The sequence below is a fragment of the Galleria mellonella genome, unplaced genomic scaffold, assembly GCF_026898425.1.
Source record: "Galleria mellonella isolate WM207_F2 unplaced genomic scaffold, CSIRO_AGI_GalMel_v1 utg746, whole genome shotgun sequence".
NCBI lineage: Eukaryota > Metazoa > Arthropoda > Insecta > Lepidoptera > Pyralidae > Galleria > Galleria mellonella.
Window position 1 is genome coordinate 703,078 of NW_026442148.1, and position 17,054 is coordinate 720,131.

Below are 17,054 nucleotides of genomic sequence, written 5' to 3' on the forward strand. Positions count from 1 at the left end.
AGCGGAATAGACTAGGCTGGAGCGGATTAGACTAGGGTGGAGCGGAACAGACTAGGGTGGAGCGGAACAGACTAGGGTGGAGCGGAACAGACTAGGGTGGAGCGGAACAGACTAGGGTGGAGCGGAACAGACTAGGGTGGAACGGAACAGACTAGGGTGGAGCGGAACAGACTAGGGTGGAGCGGAACAGACTAGGGTGGAGCGGAACAGACTAGGGTGGAGCGGAACAGACTAGGGTGGAGCGGAACAGACTAGGGTGGAGCGGAACAGACTAGGGTGGAGCGGAACAGACTAGGGTGGAGCGGAACAGACTAGGGTGGAGCGGAACAGACTAGGGTGGAGCGGAACAGACTAGGGTGGAGCGGAACAGACTAGGGTGGAGCGGAACAGACTAGGGTGGAGCGGAACAGACTAGGGTGGAGCGGAACAGACTAGGGTGGAGCGGAACAGACTAGGGTGGAGCGGAACAGACTAGGGTGGAGCGGAACAGACTAGGGTGGAGCGGAACAGACTAGGGTGGAGCGGAACAGACTAGGGTGGAGCGGAACAGACTAGGGTGGAGCGGAATAGACTAGGGTGGAGCGGAATAGACTAGGGGGTAGAGTGGAATAGACTAGGGGGTGGAGTGGTTAGACTAGGGTAGAGTAGAATAGAGTAAAATAGCGTACAATAAAGTATTATAGAATATAGTACGAGGGTCAAACTGAAAGTCCTTAAAAAATCAAAAACTGATTAAATTAGCAAGTCTTTCCCTTTATTTTAACTTTTCAGAATAGTGTCCATTCACGTCAATACATCGCTGCATCCGATAGAACCACCGAGAAAAGCACTTTGTCCACTCGTCCTTAGGGATCTCTTCGACGGCCTTCTGAAACGTAGCCAAGCTACCTCGGCGTCCATAGAACGTTTTCCTCGGAGTTTTTCTTTTATTTTTCGGAATAAATAAAAATCGCAAGGTGCGAGGTCGGGGCTATAAGGCGGATGACCCAGTAGTTCTACGTCTGAGGTCGCCAAATAATCGATCGTTTGTCTGGCGGTGTGTGACGAAGCATTGTCGTGGTGAAGGAGGATCCTACTGCGAGGTCGTTTCTCACGTACTTTTTCCAAAACACGTGGCAAACGATTGTTACTGTACCACTCTGCAGTAACTGTTTTTCGATCCTCTAAAACAATTGTCGCGTAATGACTTGTCCTTCCAAAGAACGAGGCCACCATCTTTTTTCCCACGCTTCGACCTCTCTTCACTTTAGTTGGCAACTCCTCGGAAGGAAACACCCACTGAGCTGACTGTCTTTTAGTTTCGAGATCATAATAGTAAATCCAGCTGTCATCTCCCGTAACTATGTCAAACACAGAATTTGAGTCACCTCCGTTAAGTCTTTCATGCATTTCACGGCAACAATCAACACAACGGAGTTTTTGAGCCTCGGTCAAATTATGGGGTATCCACCAGGTACAAAGTTTCCTGACAGCCAAATGTTCATGGAGGATTTTGTGCACTTGACTCATACCGATCCCTAAGCTTGCCCGGATCTGCTGATAGGTCAATCTTTTGTTAGTCTCTATCATACGCCGCACAACACTGATGTTATCTTCAGTCGTCGCCGTAGAAGGCCGACCCTGACGCACATCATCGGTGAGATTAGTGCGAGCACGTTTAAACTCATTAAACCAGTTGTAAACAGTGGCACGAGACGGGGCTTCATCGTAAAGGCCAATCGGGGTCCAGGGATCGGCTTCATCTTCTTGGTTCTCATGCACGCGAGCTATAAGTTCGCGTGCGTACGGTTTGAAGTGCGTCTGACTGGGACCATCTTAAGGCGCCAGGCCCTTAAGGTAGTCCCAGTCCGATGCGTCTACTCGCGTGAACATCTTGGTAGCCAGGCTGCCGATAAATTCATCCAGCAGAAGGATCCGTAGGTTTCTCTCCAGGGTAGCACTCCTCACGTACTTATGTGCGTCAGCAATCGTACGCAGAGTGAGGCCCGGCAAGAATGTATTGCAATGATTCTGCAATACGTTCTTGCCGGACTTAGGCAGCGTGATAACTTTGCCTATCTTCCATGGGTCTGCTAAATATCCTGTGCGCACAATACCGTTGTACAGGCGCGTCAGTGCCGGTATGGTGCGCGGCGACGCAGTGTTGTATTAGAGATATTGTCGTTGCCTGGAGCTTTCCAAGGTTTCGTTTTTCTGATTTCTTTACTTGTTCCGGCGTAAACACTACCGGGTCTTCGTGCGGTGTCAGAGGTGATACCAGGTAGTATTTGACGAATTTGTCGATCCTTGCAACATGTGCAATATCAATGCAGGTTGGGATGGAACTGGCGTTCCAGATAGTTCGCGTGGATTTTTGCATGGTCTGCTGTGGGTGGGCTTTCTCCGTTCCGCGCTAGTACTCTCTAATGTCTCTCTTTTAAGAGGGACGCTGCTATTCAACTCTCGCCCACCCTTAATTGCCTTTTAAGACACCTACGGCAAAGGAAGGGGTGGTCCATTCTAAGTCGGGGCACGTACGGCGAATGTACAGATAACGTTTGTCGTGGTCGGCGGCAGGGCGGCGACAAGCACCTGGCGGCCACGAGCGCGCTGCTGGGCGTGGCGGCGGGCGAGCTGGCGCGCTGGCTGACGCACCGGCGCATCGCGTCGGCGCGCGAGGTGATCGTGGCGCGGCTGGACGCGGCGCGCGCGGCGGCGGCGCGCGACGCGCTCGCCAAGCGCATGTACGGCGAGCTGTTCGCGTGGCTCGTGCGCGCCGTCAACCGCGCCCTCCACACTGGACACGCCAAGAAGCATTTCATTGGTCGGTTTCGTTTTATTTTAAGGGAGCGAGTGCAGAAGAAAGTGTGTCAGAAAGAGATTGAGTGCAAAAAAAGAGCAAACAACCGTGAGAGCGAGTGAGAACGACAGTCAGTGAGAAAGAGTATGTATGACTGTGCGTATGTGTATGAAAGAAAGCGTATGTGTATATGAAAGAAAATGTATGGATATGTGAGAAAGAATGTTTGTGTGTATGAGAGAAAATGTACGTATGTGTAAGAACGAGTATATGTAAGTGAGAAAAAGTGTATGTGTGTGTGAAAGAGAACGCATGTGTTTGTAAGAGAGAAATAATATATGTATGTGACAAAGAGTGTATTTGTGTAAGAGAAAATGTATCTGTGAGAAAGAGAGTGTAAGTGTATGAAAGAAAATGTATGTGTATAAGAGAAAATGTATGTGTGTATGAGAGAAAATGTATGTGTGTGTAAGAAAAAGTATATGTACGTGAGATAAAGTGTCTGTATGTGTGAAAGAGAGCGCACGTGTTTATGAGAGAGAAATAATATATGTATGTGAGAAAGAGTGTATTTGTGTGAGAGAAAGTGTATCTGTGAGAAAAGAGTGCAAGTGTATGACAGAGAGTGTATGTGTAAGGGAGAGTGTCTTTGACAAAGCTCTCTTCTAATTCTTTTCATTCTTCTGTACTATAAATGCTTTTATAAAAAGCCGATTTTTATTTCTATGGCAGGCGTGTTGGACATATACGGGTTCGAAACCTTCGAAATCAACTCGTTCGAGCAGTTCTGCATCAACTACGCGAACGAGAAGCTACAGCAACAATTCAATTCGCATGTCTTCAAGTTAGAGCAGGATGAGTATATTAAGGTATGCAGCTGTCTCTGTCGTTGGCTATCAACTTGGCCAAAGCTATCTATTATTTACTGTGTCCTGTTACATCTGTCCGTTCATCTGCCAGTCTATACATCCATCTTTTCTATAAAAAAAAAAAAAATCTGTCCGTCTGTCCGTCCATCTTTAGAAGCATTACTAGGATAATAATATTAATGACGTTACTATCTATAACAGGAGGAGATCTCGTGGAAGATGATCGACTTCTACGACAACCAGCCGTGTATAGACCTGATCGAGGACAAGCTGGGCGTGCTGGCACTGCTGGACGAGGAGTGCCGCGTGCCGCAGGGCTCTGATCAGGGCTTCGTGTCCAAGCTGCACGACAAGTGCGCCAAGTACCAGCACTTCACGAAGCCACGCTTCGGACGCTCTGGTCAGTTGATCGCCAATTTACACTGAAGACGCCCACGTGCGAAATAAATATATAAAGAAAGATATCGTAAAAAATAATCATTAGCTTGAATTTTTTTTTATGCAACTTTGAATCACAAATAAACTGACGGCCCACCTGATGGAAAGTGGTAACCGTCGCCTATAGACATGAGCAGTAACATGAACATAACAGAGTATACTGTTTCGCCCAAGACACCCCCCATGCGTTGCTATTCCTGAGGACTTAGGTGTTATTCCTTTGTACTCTGTAAATTCACTGCCCTATTCCACCCTTCAAACTGAAATACAGCTATGCAAATACGACTGTTTTACAGTTGAAACACGAATTGGCAAAAATTTAATGGACAGAGGTGTCTAAGCAAACGAATTTTGTACAAAGCCTCTCTATGGGAGTATTATATGGTTTGTTACTCAATTTTTTTATACCACTTAGGTGGCAAACAAGCATACGGCCCACCTGATGGTAAGCGGTTACCGTAGCCTAAGAATCCTGCAATACCAGGGGTATTACGCGCGCGTTGCCGACCCTGAATGAACCTTTTTACCTCCCCTTTTCTTGAAGAACCCCCTGCTGTAATCTCTAGGAAAAATCTCGACAGGGAGTTCATTCTATAAACTGAGCGTTCGTGGGAGAAAACATCTCTGAAACCGCGTTGTATGCGACCATTTAGGCTGTAGGGTATGAGGCTGAACTTCCTGTCGGTAGGGAGCTGTACGATGGTAAAAATTAGTCGTGGGCATCATATTTTTACCCCTTAAATTAATGGGTAAATAATGAATTTGTGTGAATACAAACTACTAAGCAGTATTAGATTATTAAATTTAAAATGTACAGTATATAATTATAATAATTAGAGTTTTTTTTTACAACAACGGGCGAACGGCTCACCTGATGGTAAGTGACTACCGCCGCCCATGATCACCCACAACACCAGTTGCATTGCAGGTGTACTGCCGGCCTTTGAAAAAGGAATATACTCTTTTCTTGAAGGTTATGTTGTCGTATTGGTTCGGAAATACTGCTGCTGGAAGTTGATTCCAAAGAATGGTAGTGCGTGGTAGAAAGTGCCTTGAAAAACGCACGGTGGAAGACCGCCACTCGTCCAGATGATTGGGATGAAACTTTAGTTTGTGGCGGGTTGTGCGGTGGTGAAAATTAGCAGCAGGTATCAATCTGAACAATTCCTCAGAACACTACCCATGATAAATTCGGTAGAAGATGCACAGAGATGCGACGTCTCTGCGCAGTTTCAGTGGGTCAAGTCGGACAGTAAGGCGTTGAGTCACGTTATGAGGTTGTAATAATCTTGCGAGAAGCAAATCCTTAATCTTAATGTACCTTCCGCAGCATTTATAATAAAACACTTCGCGGACCACGTGGAGTACCAATCAGGCGGTTTCCTGGAGAAGAATCGGGACACGGTCTCCGAGGAGCAGCTGGAGTGTATAAAGTCGGCGACCAGCTGCCGCCTCATCCACACCATGTTCGCTGACCAGGCCGACCAGACGGCCACCCTACCGCCACCTTCGAGGAGGAGGCAGCCCAACATGCCAATTGGCAGTCTCACAGTAAATATCGTAGTCTATATTTCCTTATCATCATCATTATTGCATTATCATAATTTCATAATCACTACCATCACCATTTATTGTCACCATCTTATTACCCCACTATAATGATCTTATCATCATCACAATCATCTTATCATAAGATGATATCATTTTATCGCCATAATTATAATAATCATCATAATTATTTTATCATCATCATCATCATATTACAAGAGAAAGAGAAAAAATCACCACAGTCAAATTACGGTTGCCAAGAATGGCAACTACTGGCAAAACCGTCCCTTTTAGAAAGGGAGGCCTATATTTAGCAGTGGTCAGTGAACGGCTGATATGCTGGTGACGATGTTAACCGTGATCCTCGGCAGCAACCAGCCAAGCGGCAGTCGGCGCAGAAGCAGACGGTGGGCTCGCAGTTCCGGCAGTCGCTGTCGGCGCTGATGGCGACACTGTCGGCCACCACGCCGCACTACGTGCGCTGCATCAAGCCCAACGACACCAAGCGCCCGTTCATGTTCGACCCGGCGCGGGCCGTGCACCAGCTCAGGTACTCTGCTGTTAATTTTTTTTATAAGTGTTAATGGAATGGTAACCCCACCCGTTCTATCGGTATACACCGGCGGGGCATCAGTGAAGGATGATAAGTGAGGACGAAGCACGTCAGTTAGCCCATCGTGATGAATTTAACAAGAATTGTTTACGATAGTTTCCAGGGGGAACCACGTGGAGGTCGACCTAATAGGGCATATTGCTAGCAATGGGGCTGTCAAAATCTATTGCCAACTATCCTATTCCCCCCACTCTGCTGTTATTGCATTCATATATAATAACACCACGCCTGTCTACCCTGGGGGATAAGGATTGTTAGTAATGGGGTCTAATTGAGGCTATCAGGCTGACCTCCACGCGGTTCCCTCTGGTCTAAACTATCGTGACTAATTTATCATTGAATTCGTCACGATGGGCTAACTGACCTGCCTTTTCATCCTCACCTATCATCCTTCACTGGTGCTCCGCCGGTGTATACCGATAGCGCGGGCGGGGTTATCATTTCATTATCACCCATTAAAAAAAAATCTATCCGCCCTTCATATGCTTTCTGTTTTTACCCAATAGACCTGCTGTTTATTTTTAAATTTACTCTTCAATTGAGCAGAGAACGGTAGACGCATGTTTTGTATACTATGCCATTCCAGAATTGCCAGGTGCTAGTAGGCGACGCTTTCCAAAGATATGTTTTTTAATATGCAACTTAGAATGGCAAACAAGCTGACGGCCCACGTGATGGAAAGTGGTAACCAGCGCCTATAGAAATGAGCAATACCATGGACATAACAGAGTATGCTGTTTCGCCCATGATAACTGCCATGCGTTGCCATTCCTGACGACTAAGGTGTTAATGCCTCTGTACCCTGCAAATTCACTACTATATCCCACCCTTCAAACCGAAACACAGCCATGCAAACACAACTGCTTCACGGTAGAAACACGAATGGGACAGAGGCAACTCTGTCCAAGCAGGCCATCGAATTTTGTACAAAGTCTCTTTGTGGTAAAGTTTTAGATATTCCTTTATTAAGGGGTTTGCCCCCTCTATCCCTTATTTAGAAAATGAATATACCAATGGATACTGATGTAATTCGACAGGGCATGCGGCGTGCTGGAGACCATCAGGATATCAGCTGCTGGTTTCCCATCACGATGGTTGTATCAAGATTTCTTTCATAGGTGAGTGTTAGATTTAATGTTACTAAGCTTTTATATATTTAATGTTTGTTATATATGTGTAGGGACACCGTTAAGCGGTGGAAATACGTTTGTCCTTGCTTCTGATTATGAGGATGAATCGATTACATTATTTAAGAAGGTACGTGCACTTGCACTTGAAGGAATCTTATGCGGCGCACTGCTTTTCACCTTTGACTGGATACTGTTATAGATGCTCGATTGGTAGGCCTACACAAATATCTTTAAATACACAATATTTTATCTTTAATATGATGATCTCCTAGTTCACTGTTCGGTTATATGCTCTTGATTCGCGACGGTACGTGATCTCAAGCCGAGTGCAAGGACGAGTTCACTAACTGCCCTCCAACTTAATAATAATGTAATCGCTTCATATCCGCGAGGTGTGGACATTCGATTAAAAATCGAATAATCGATCCATTGAAGCGCCGTTTGGGACGATACAATATGTTATAATGCAATATGTTGTTGGTGTTCCTTGAAATAAATAAATAAAAAGTATATCCTTTCAAGTAAAGTAGAATTTTCCAAATCTGTTTACAACTGACGGAGTTATGAGGTTAACAGACAAACAAATACAACCGAATTAAGAAGGATATTCTTTTTCAAGTCAATCGAAGTACTGGTGTATGTTTAATCTGGAGATATATATATCTTATATATAAAATTCTCGTGTCGCGGTGTTTGTTACCAAACTCCTCCGAAACGACTTTACTGATATTTATGAAATTTTGTGTGCGTATTGGGTAGGTCTGAGAATCGGCCAACATCTATTTTTCATACCCGTCAATGATAAGGGTGACCCACCCCAAATTTTGTTTTTTTGTTTTTTCGACAATTTTTTTATTATTATTTTATTATAATTTAGCATTGAAAAATATATACAACTTTAAATTTTCATCGTTTTACGATCAACTCCAGTATTTTAATTGCGATTTTTATATTTCGCAATAAGTGGTAAAACAATGTTCACGGGGTCAGCTAGTATATATATATAACATATTCGCAGGTATCGCTTATTGTGCGCCCACAAAGACGTCGATCGTACCGACATCAAGGGCACGTGTGGTCGGATACTGGCCAAGCATCTCAAGGATCCAGACAAGTATCAGTTCGGAGCAAGCAAGATATTCTTCAGGGCTGGACAGGCAAGTCTCTGTACAGTAAAATTGTCTCTCATCTCTTAGGTCCCTCTTAAACATTTCTAAAGTCTGACTGCGATTGCCTATCCGCCTGCCAATCGTGGCATCTATTGGAAAAACCGTATACTGCTGGTAATAGAGTCGCTAATACCCATTACTAACAATCCCTTTTCCCCCCCGGATTCATTGGTGCTGTTGTGGCATAGGTTGCGTACCTGGAGAAGATCCGCGCGGACATCCAGCGGCTGTGCTGCGTGCGAGTGCAGAGCTGCGTGCGGCGGTTCGTGGCGCGCCGCAAGTACCAGCGGCTGACGGCCGCGCTGCGCGGCCTGCAGGCCAGGGCGCGTGGCTGCCTCGCCAGACGGTTAGTAGGGGTGCGGCCACTGGGGGCTGCGGGGTCATGGGGGCTACCGGGCACTGGGGGCTACCGGGCACTGGGGGTTGCGGGGCACTGGGGCTGCGGGGCACTGGGGGCTACGGGGCACTGGGGGTTGCGGGTCACCGGGGGCTGGGAGTCACTGGGGGCTTTTTCACCCATTAAGGATGAAAATGGAATGGTAACTTCGCCTGCGATATCGGTATACACCGACGAGGTACCAGTAGAAGATGATAGGTGAAAACGGATGCAGGTCATTTAACCCATCTTAATGAATTCTACTAGAATTAACCACGATGGCTTCCAGGGGGAACCGCGTGGAGATCGACCTGAGAGGGTATATTGCTAGCAATGGGGCTATTAGACCTCATCACTAACAATCCCATTCCCCCCGGTCAGTGGGGCTGTAGGGCACTGGGAGCTGTAGATGACTGAGGGCCGCGGGTTACTAGGGGCTGTAGGTCACTGGAGTCTGTAGGTCATTGAGAGGTTCTGATCATTGGGAGCTACAAGTTACTAGGGCTTCAGATCTAAAGATTTATGAATAGATGAACCTGGATTGGTAACGCCATCTGTGCTATCGGTATACGCTGCCGGGACAGTAGTGAGGGATGATAGGTAAGAATGCAGAAAAAGGCAGGTCAGTTAGCCCATCTTAATGAATGCTCTTGAATTCAGCACGACGGTTTCCAGGAGGAACCGCGAAGAGTTGGACTTGACAGGGTGGGTACATTACTAGCAATGGAACTAGTAGTCTATTTTACTTTTTAATAAATTCAATTGGAATAGAACGCGATACTTTCCTAGGGGAACCGCGGGGAGGTCAACTTGACAAGGTATATTGTATAATAGCAAAGGTAGTCTCATTGCTAGCATTACACCTAGCTAATCCCTATTATTGACAAACCCTTCTCCCCCCATATGGGGGCATCCATTAATTACGTGAGCTCAGAATAGGGGGGGAGGGGTCTAATGAATTCTCACCAAATCTCATTTAAACCGAGGGGGGGCGGATAATCAAAAATCTCACGTCAACTTCAAAAAATATAAAATGTTAAAGATATTACTAAGATATTAAAGATAAATGTAGACGTTTCCAGTGATTGTCTTCCTGCACTACTAGAAATCCCAGATGATATGTGTCCAATTATTTCGATTGAAAAAATACACGAGTCTCCATGGATTGAGTAAAAATTTAAAAGAAAGTTTGTTTTTATGTTTTTACTTTGAATTTTATTTAATTTAAATAAATTAATTATAGTATACCTGAACGATTTATTATTTTCCCAAATAATAAATATAAATTAAGGTTAAAATATTTTTTGCGTCAATCTCACGTAAGGGGGGGGGGGGGGTCAAGGCAAATCTCACTAAATCTCACCTAAGGGGGGGAAGGAGTCTAAACTGATCGAAAAAGAGCTCACGTAATTAATGGATGCCCCCTATCAATACAATTGTCTCACGGTGTTTATTACTAACAGTAAAGCGCAAGAGATCCGTCGCAACCGGGCAGCGATCAAGATCCAGAGGAACGTGCGCGGATGGCTCGCGAGGGTCAAGTACCAGAGGCTGAGGAGGCTGGCCATCGGTCTGCAGGCGCACGCCAGGGGATACCTCGCCAGGAGGCTGTATAGAGACTGGAGGAGGGTCAGAGCGGTGAGTGGAATAACTGGTAGCCTAAGATCCCATGCATGGTGATATATCCTATGCATGGGATCATACGGAGACATTACTAATAATCTCTTTCCCCCATGGTGGTATGGGTTGTGTCTCCAAGTTTGTTGCTTGGTTCCTCATATCATCAAGCCAGGATATCCTGTGGTATGCCATAGGGTATCCTGGCTTGAGGATCAGGCGACTAATGTGAACATGTGATACTTATAAAAAAAAATTTGCAATGTTTTTGTGTGTGTAGGTAATCACTGTACAGCGATACGCGCGAGGCTACTTGGCGAGACAGAGAGCTAAGAAAGTGAGACGGCAAATTGTCATCGCTCAAGCTGCTGTGAGTTATATTATTTCGATTTTCAAATTGTCCTGACTAGTTCTTAAAATAGCAATTTGTCGGTAGATACGTTTTCGTCACCACATGCGTAAATTCAAGTTGCTTTCACGTTGTCTCTTGCATGTGGTAGCGATAACATATCTATCGATAGACTTATATACAGTATATCAATAAGAACTAACTATGTACTTATCTGTCACGCCTATCTTCCTTTCAAACAGAAATAGCCATGCAAGCATGACTCTTTGACGGTAGAAAACACAAATGGGAAAGAGGTACCCATGCAGACGACTGAAATTACATATATAGGTCGTGTGGTCCCAGCATAGAATAGTCTACTCTCATCTTTTCCTGTAGGTGTCGTAAGAGGCGACTTACGCAGCTTAATAGTCGTGAAATGGGCTGCAGCGTCTCTTTTAAAACATCACCAAAAGTCTAACTGCTGTTGCTAACCTACCTATTAAGTTTGGTAACTACTGGTAAAAGTCCTCCGAGGCCTATGTTCAGCAGTGGACAATTAACAGGTGATATGGTAATGATAATGATGGTAGTGATGATGATGATGGTAGTGCTGATGATGAAGGTAGTGATGACAGTGATGATGATGGTAGTGACGATGATGGTAGTGCTGATGATGAGGGTAGTGATGACAGTGATGATGATGGTAATGACGATGGTGATGGTAGTGACGACGATGATGATGGTAGTGCTGATGATGAAGGTAATGATGACAGTGATGATGATGGTAATGATGAAGATGGCAATGTAGATGTTTATGGTAGTGATGATGATGATGGTAATTAGGATGATGATGATGGCAATGATGATGATAATGATGATGGTGGCGATGATGATGACATATGTTACAGATACGCCGTTTCCTCGCGCGCCGCCAATACAAACGTCTCCGCATCGAAGCCCGCAGTCTCGATCACGTGAAGAAACTGAACAAGGGTCTGGAGAACAAGATCATCAGCCTGCAACAGCGGCTGGGCGATGCACTGGAAAAGAACAAGTGTATCGAACCACTGCACACGCAGATTGCGGAGTTGAAGTGAGTAATATCCATATACGATACGGAGAAACTTGATGTGTTTTTTTTAATGGGTGATAATGGATTGGTAACTCCGCTTGCGCTATCGGTATATGCTGTCGGAGCACCAGTGAAGGATGATAAGTGAGAAAGAAAGCAGGCCTGTTAGCCCATCATCATCAGGCATCAGTATCGATCACTAATCACCGCCTGATAGTTATTTTGGTAATATATTTCATGTACAGAATTGACCTCTCTACAGATTTATTATAAGTATAGCTTTTCTCTTCTCTTATTTACATTAAATAATTTAATATTATTATTTGTTTGGAGAAACTGAACAGAGCTTTGGAGAATATGACAATGTATCAATTATTGTTTACAGGGCGAAGTTAGAGCTTCTCAAATTAGTGGAAATTGAAGTTAAAACCCTGCGTGTTGGCATCGATGATAAAGACAGCATGATTGCTGCGTTGCAAGACGAGCTAACGAGCGAGCGGGATAGCAATAGGCGGTTAACTGACGAGAAGAAGGAAATAGAACAGCAGTATAAGAAGAATAGAGAAGAATGGGAAGCGGAGAGTGAGAAGTTAGCAAACGAGTTGAGAAGCAACAAGGAACACTACGATTTGGTTATAGAAGGTAATATATATTTATTTATATGTTATCCTTACAAATATTATAAATTTGAAGGTCAGTTTGTTTGTTTGTTAGCTTTTGGTTCTTTAACGATTCGCCTAATTACCGTGAAATTTGGTGTTTCATATAATATTTGTGACGGAGAAAAGCACAGCTTGACCAAGGTCTGACTCTTGGTCAATTAACATATTCCGCCGGCTGGATTATCCATGGTGTCGTTTTCACCGGCTCTTTTTTTTATGGTTTGCGGTGCAATATTTAAGGCATCCCGTCCTCGCTATTGGATACGGGTGACGGAATACCTATACAAGAGGATACATGGTGGACGCAATTTAGACGCAAAATTTGAGGAGCACTACGGCCGGATACTGCAACAAAAAAAGAGTATGTTGTCGGCCCCCGAACTGGCGACCTCTGGTTTTCACCGGCTCTGAATCGTCGAAACCATACCTCCGCGGTTCGAAGTGATAGAGTACCATCCCCCAAAACACCATTATTCTCACGGAACGTTACTCTAGCGGATTTGCCTTTAACGAAGGAAAACTTTAAAATAGCGCGAATTTCGGCGTTAATTAGCTCCATGTTTACACGTCTATAACTGTTGGAACGCAATATCCGAACTAAACATGCATAGCGTCGTTTTGTAGGTTATATCAAGACCTTGCAAATGATGTATAGTATTGCCAGATACGAGCTCTGTAGCGCTTTGTACATAGCCGCGAAATTCATAAGACAAAAAGGCGGAAGGGAGATATTTGATAACCTATTATATTCCTGTTATGTGTACGAAGTCGCGGGGAAAACTTAGTAATTAATAAATTAAGATTCTCTACAAATGTGACAAAATTATTGTAGTATATATATTGGGTGGATAGATGGATGGACGTTGGATGTTGCCTGTAATAAATTGTATTAGGCCATTTTACTATATTTTTGAAGTAGCTGCCCGTCCCGGCTTCGCACGGGTGGACATTTTTACAACATTTTAAAAAGTGGCTATTGTGACATAACGATAATAGTTGGACATATAGTATCGCCAAGTTTTTTATAGTTATCGATATTTTCTTCAATATTGTAGAACATACTTTTGTTCTATCACCAATAGTTTCCGCAGCGCACGCGACCAAAGATATTTTATAGCATTTTTTTACACCTTGAGTTACGTTACTAGAGTTTTAGAAATCGGCAAAGTAGTTTTTGAGTTTATTCATTACAAACATACATACACACAAAAATACAAATCTTTCCTCTTTATAATATTAGTGTAGATTAGGTACTGAGGCGGTCACCAAGTAAGTTCAATCAACTTGAAAAAGAAGGCACTTCTCAATTTGTTAATTTTTTTTATGTTTGTTAGGATATATTTACAGATTGGTTCCATAAAAGAACTCATTAAAATCGGTTGAGTAGTTTAGTTTGTAGATCAAAATAACACAATTATAATGAGTCCCCCCTAAATCATCATGCGACGCGAATGCAACGGTTGCCCCTTCCCATCAGGTGAGGACGTAACCTTGTCTACCATTTTAAGTATCATAAAAAAAATTAAATGCAATGATTATCTTTACCGGTTACTTTTACCATGGATTAGCATATTTCAGATTAGATATCGCTTTAGATATGACTAGCGATTCGCCCCGATTTCGTACGGTTTTTTTTTAATGTATGATAATGAAAATGGTAACCCCACCCGCGCTATCGGTATACACCGGCGGGGCACCAGTGAAGGATGATAGGTGAGCATGAAGTTCTAATGGTAAAAGAATTTTTGAAATCGACAAAGTAGTTTTTGAGTTTATTCATTACAAACATACATACACACAAAAATACAAATCTTTCCTCTTTGTAATATTAGTGTAGATAGATAAAGCGTAGATAACATTTGTTGATAATTAAATTCAGTATCTATCTCGCCATTTACTATTGATTATGAAGAATTTCGATAAAACATTTCTATTTGAGAACATTGTTACACTAAAACGAGTTTATTGCAGAATTACATGTGTATTTTTTGTGTTATTCTTTCACTGTATCAATAAATAAATGTGTAGTGATGTAAATGATAAGAGATTAAGAGCTCGCCCTAGCGATAAGACCGCCTTTTGTACCTTTATGTATATATTTTAATCTGTACTCCACGCTACTGTATTTCACTTGAATTGTTTATATGTCATTGTTTATTTTTATGTTTCTAGTGCAATAAAGAGTTAAATAAATAAATAATGGAAAAAATAAAGTTATAATATATTGTATAATAATACGTAAAAGAAAATTTACAATGTTATGATGATTTGATGAAAAAAAAAAATTGGAGGTGCATGTTGAAGTGCTTAAAGATTTAAAATTAATTTTTCGAATATATACCGTATTACTCGCCACATATAGATTATAAAAACAACCATCAAGACTAAAGTTAAACAAATTACATGAAACAGTGCGCAAAATAAAGTGAGATATAACAAAATATAGCTGAAAACGAATACGAAAGGTTTACGAATTTCATAAATCTAATTATACACAAATGTGTCACAATTTTTTGTTTTTTTTTTTCCTACATAAATGCATAGTGCCATAATGCCACGATAATGCCACCAGATGTCATAGTGAAGGAGGCCGATGTAGCCTCGCACGGTTCTATTATTGTTTGGTCTCAGGAATTCGAACAGAGAGCAAATTTTTGGAAAGGTTGGTTTATTTTAATTCATTTATATTTACCGTGTGGTAGGTATGCCATTGCTGGGTAAAGTCTTCCCGCAACTGATTTCAAGTGCCATGATAACTGGCAAAGGTGTATAAGCGCTTATGGACGTATAGTGCCCCTTCATCGTCTATTGGGTTCGTCGTTCGTCGTTTAAACTATTACTCAATATACTTCTATATACTTCTAGAACGAGACAAGCGACACGAGCAAGAGAAGAAGGCTCTGAGTGCAGAACTAGAAGCGGAGAGGCAGAGTCGGCAGAAGTTGCTGTCCTCCCAGTACGAGTTGCAGGAGCGGCTCGATGCGTTACAGAGGTGATAATAATAGCTTTACCTTAATAAAACTAGCGGCCCGTCCCGGCTTCGCACGGGTGGACATTTTTACAACATTTCAAAAAGTAGTAATTTTCCAAATCGGTTTTTAAATGACGGGAGTTATGAGGTAACAAATAATAAAAAATATAACCGAATTGAGTAACTCCTCCTTTTTTGATGTCGGTTAAAAAATGTATTAACTTGTGTTGAAACAGGACGCCGGCGCCTAAGGAGCATAGAAGGTCGCTGTCAGACGCAAGCAATAACTCACAGCAGGAGACCACGATTGAAGATGTTAGTATCCGATTGGTTTATTATTTGACTGTTAAGTTCAAGGTGGTTGTCATTTTTCTCCTCGCGGGAGAGCTAGGTGGGGGTCTCGGGGCGAACCCCTTTGCCCCAGCTTCAATACCGGGGATAACTGACAGTGGGTCATTGGGTTAGAACTTCACTGGCGTGCTAAGGCGGGTCTTTTACTCTTCTTTCTATTTCTTCTTGGAGTCTGTTGAATTTGGCCTCTATCTCTTCCTCTAAAATATATTTATGTATTTATATGATTTTGTAACATTCATTTATAGTATAGATATAAGGTTATATTAAAAATGTACACATACAGACTTATGTTTTAAAGGGATACATATATGTATTTTTTTAATACATACTAAGGTCTGGGTTGGCTGTTAAGAATCAATTAAAGTCTTATGATCCCCTTGATGGGGAGGGTTAGGTGGGGGTTCCTCGGGGCAAACCCCTTTGCCCCAGCTTCAATTCTGGGGACAACTATCCCCGGTCACGAGAAGAGATGTCTAACCGGCGTAGTGATGTGTGATTTTCTACTCCTTATTGGAGTGGTGTGGATTCATAAGACTCCTTTTCTTCTCTCTTTCCGTTTATATTTTTTTCTCTTATTGATTTTTTTTAAGTATTTCGCATGTCTTTTAGAAGTTGACCCTTCTTGCCACTATTATTGTAAGTGTGGGGTAAATATAAGCTCACTGCCGATGTTTCCCCAAGAGACTACAGCATGGGGATCTTCAAAAGGGGGGTAAAGAGGTTTCTTCAGGGTCGCCAACGCGCGCGTAATACCTCTGGTATTGCAGGCGCTCATAGGCTACGGTAACCACTTACCATCAGGTGGGCCGTATGCTTGATTGTCACCTCAGTGGTATAAAAAAATGGGGTCTGAAAGGAGGAAGGCTACATTTTGGCGATGTTGCTGCGAGTGTTAATTGTATTAAATGTATTAATTGTTATAACCAGGATTACGGGTATGGATCGGTCCGTTCTGTGGAGACGAACAGGCCAGCCTTGGAGGCTGTTAACTGGTCCACCGGCTCGCACAATGGCCCAGCGCCGCCGGTGAGTTTGTCTCGTTTTACTCTGTACCAGATGATAGATAGATAGATACTCTTTATTGTTTCCTCCAAAAGATTACAATAGTAAACTTATTATAGATAC

The 17,054-nt window shown here is 43.1% G+C and overlaps 1 protein-coding gene across 2 annotated transcripts in view; it reads left to right on the forward strand.

The window, feature by feature from the left end:
* LOC113515270 (unconventional myosin-Va) overlaps window positions 1–17,054 on the forward strand; it is a 65,357-nt gene that overhangs the window by 12,007 nt on the left and 36,296 nt on the right. For both annotated transcript variants that reach the window (XM_052901171.1, XM_052901172.1), the window contains exons 10-24: window positions 2,557–2,803; window positions 3,512–3,648; window positions 3,850–4,048; window positions 5,417–5,637; window positions 6,006–6,184; window positions 7,285–7,365; window positions 8,396–8,534; window positions 8,735–8,892; window positions 10,386–10,560; window positions 10,820–10,909; window positions 11,779–11,963; window positions 12,328–12,584; window positions 15,470–15,596; window positions 15,812–15,890; window positions 16,857–16,955. In XM_052901171.1, coding sequence (XP_052757131.1) covers window positions 2,557–2,803; window positions 3,512–3,648; window positions 3,850–4,048; window positions 5,417–5,637; window positions 6,006–6,184; window positions 7,285–7,365; window positions 8,396–8,534; window positions 8,735–8,892; window positions 10,386–10,560; window positions 10,820–10,909; window positions 11,779–11,963; window positions 12,328–12,584; window positions 15,470–15,596; window positions 15,812–15,890; window positions 16,857–16,955 — 2,373 coding nt within the window. The remainder of the gene's footprint in view (window positions 1–2,556; window positions 2,804–3,511; window positions 3,649–3,849; window positions 4,049–5,416; window positions 5,638–6,005; window positions 6,185–7,284; window positions 7,366–8,395; window positions 8,535–8,734; window positions 8,893–10,385; window positions 10,561–10,819; window positions 10,910–11,778; window positions 11,964–12,327; window positions 12,585–15,469; window positions 15,597–15,811; window positions 15,891–16,856; window positions 16,956–17,054) is intronic.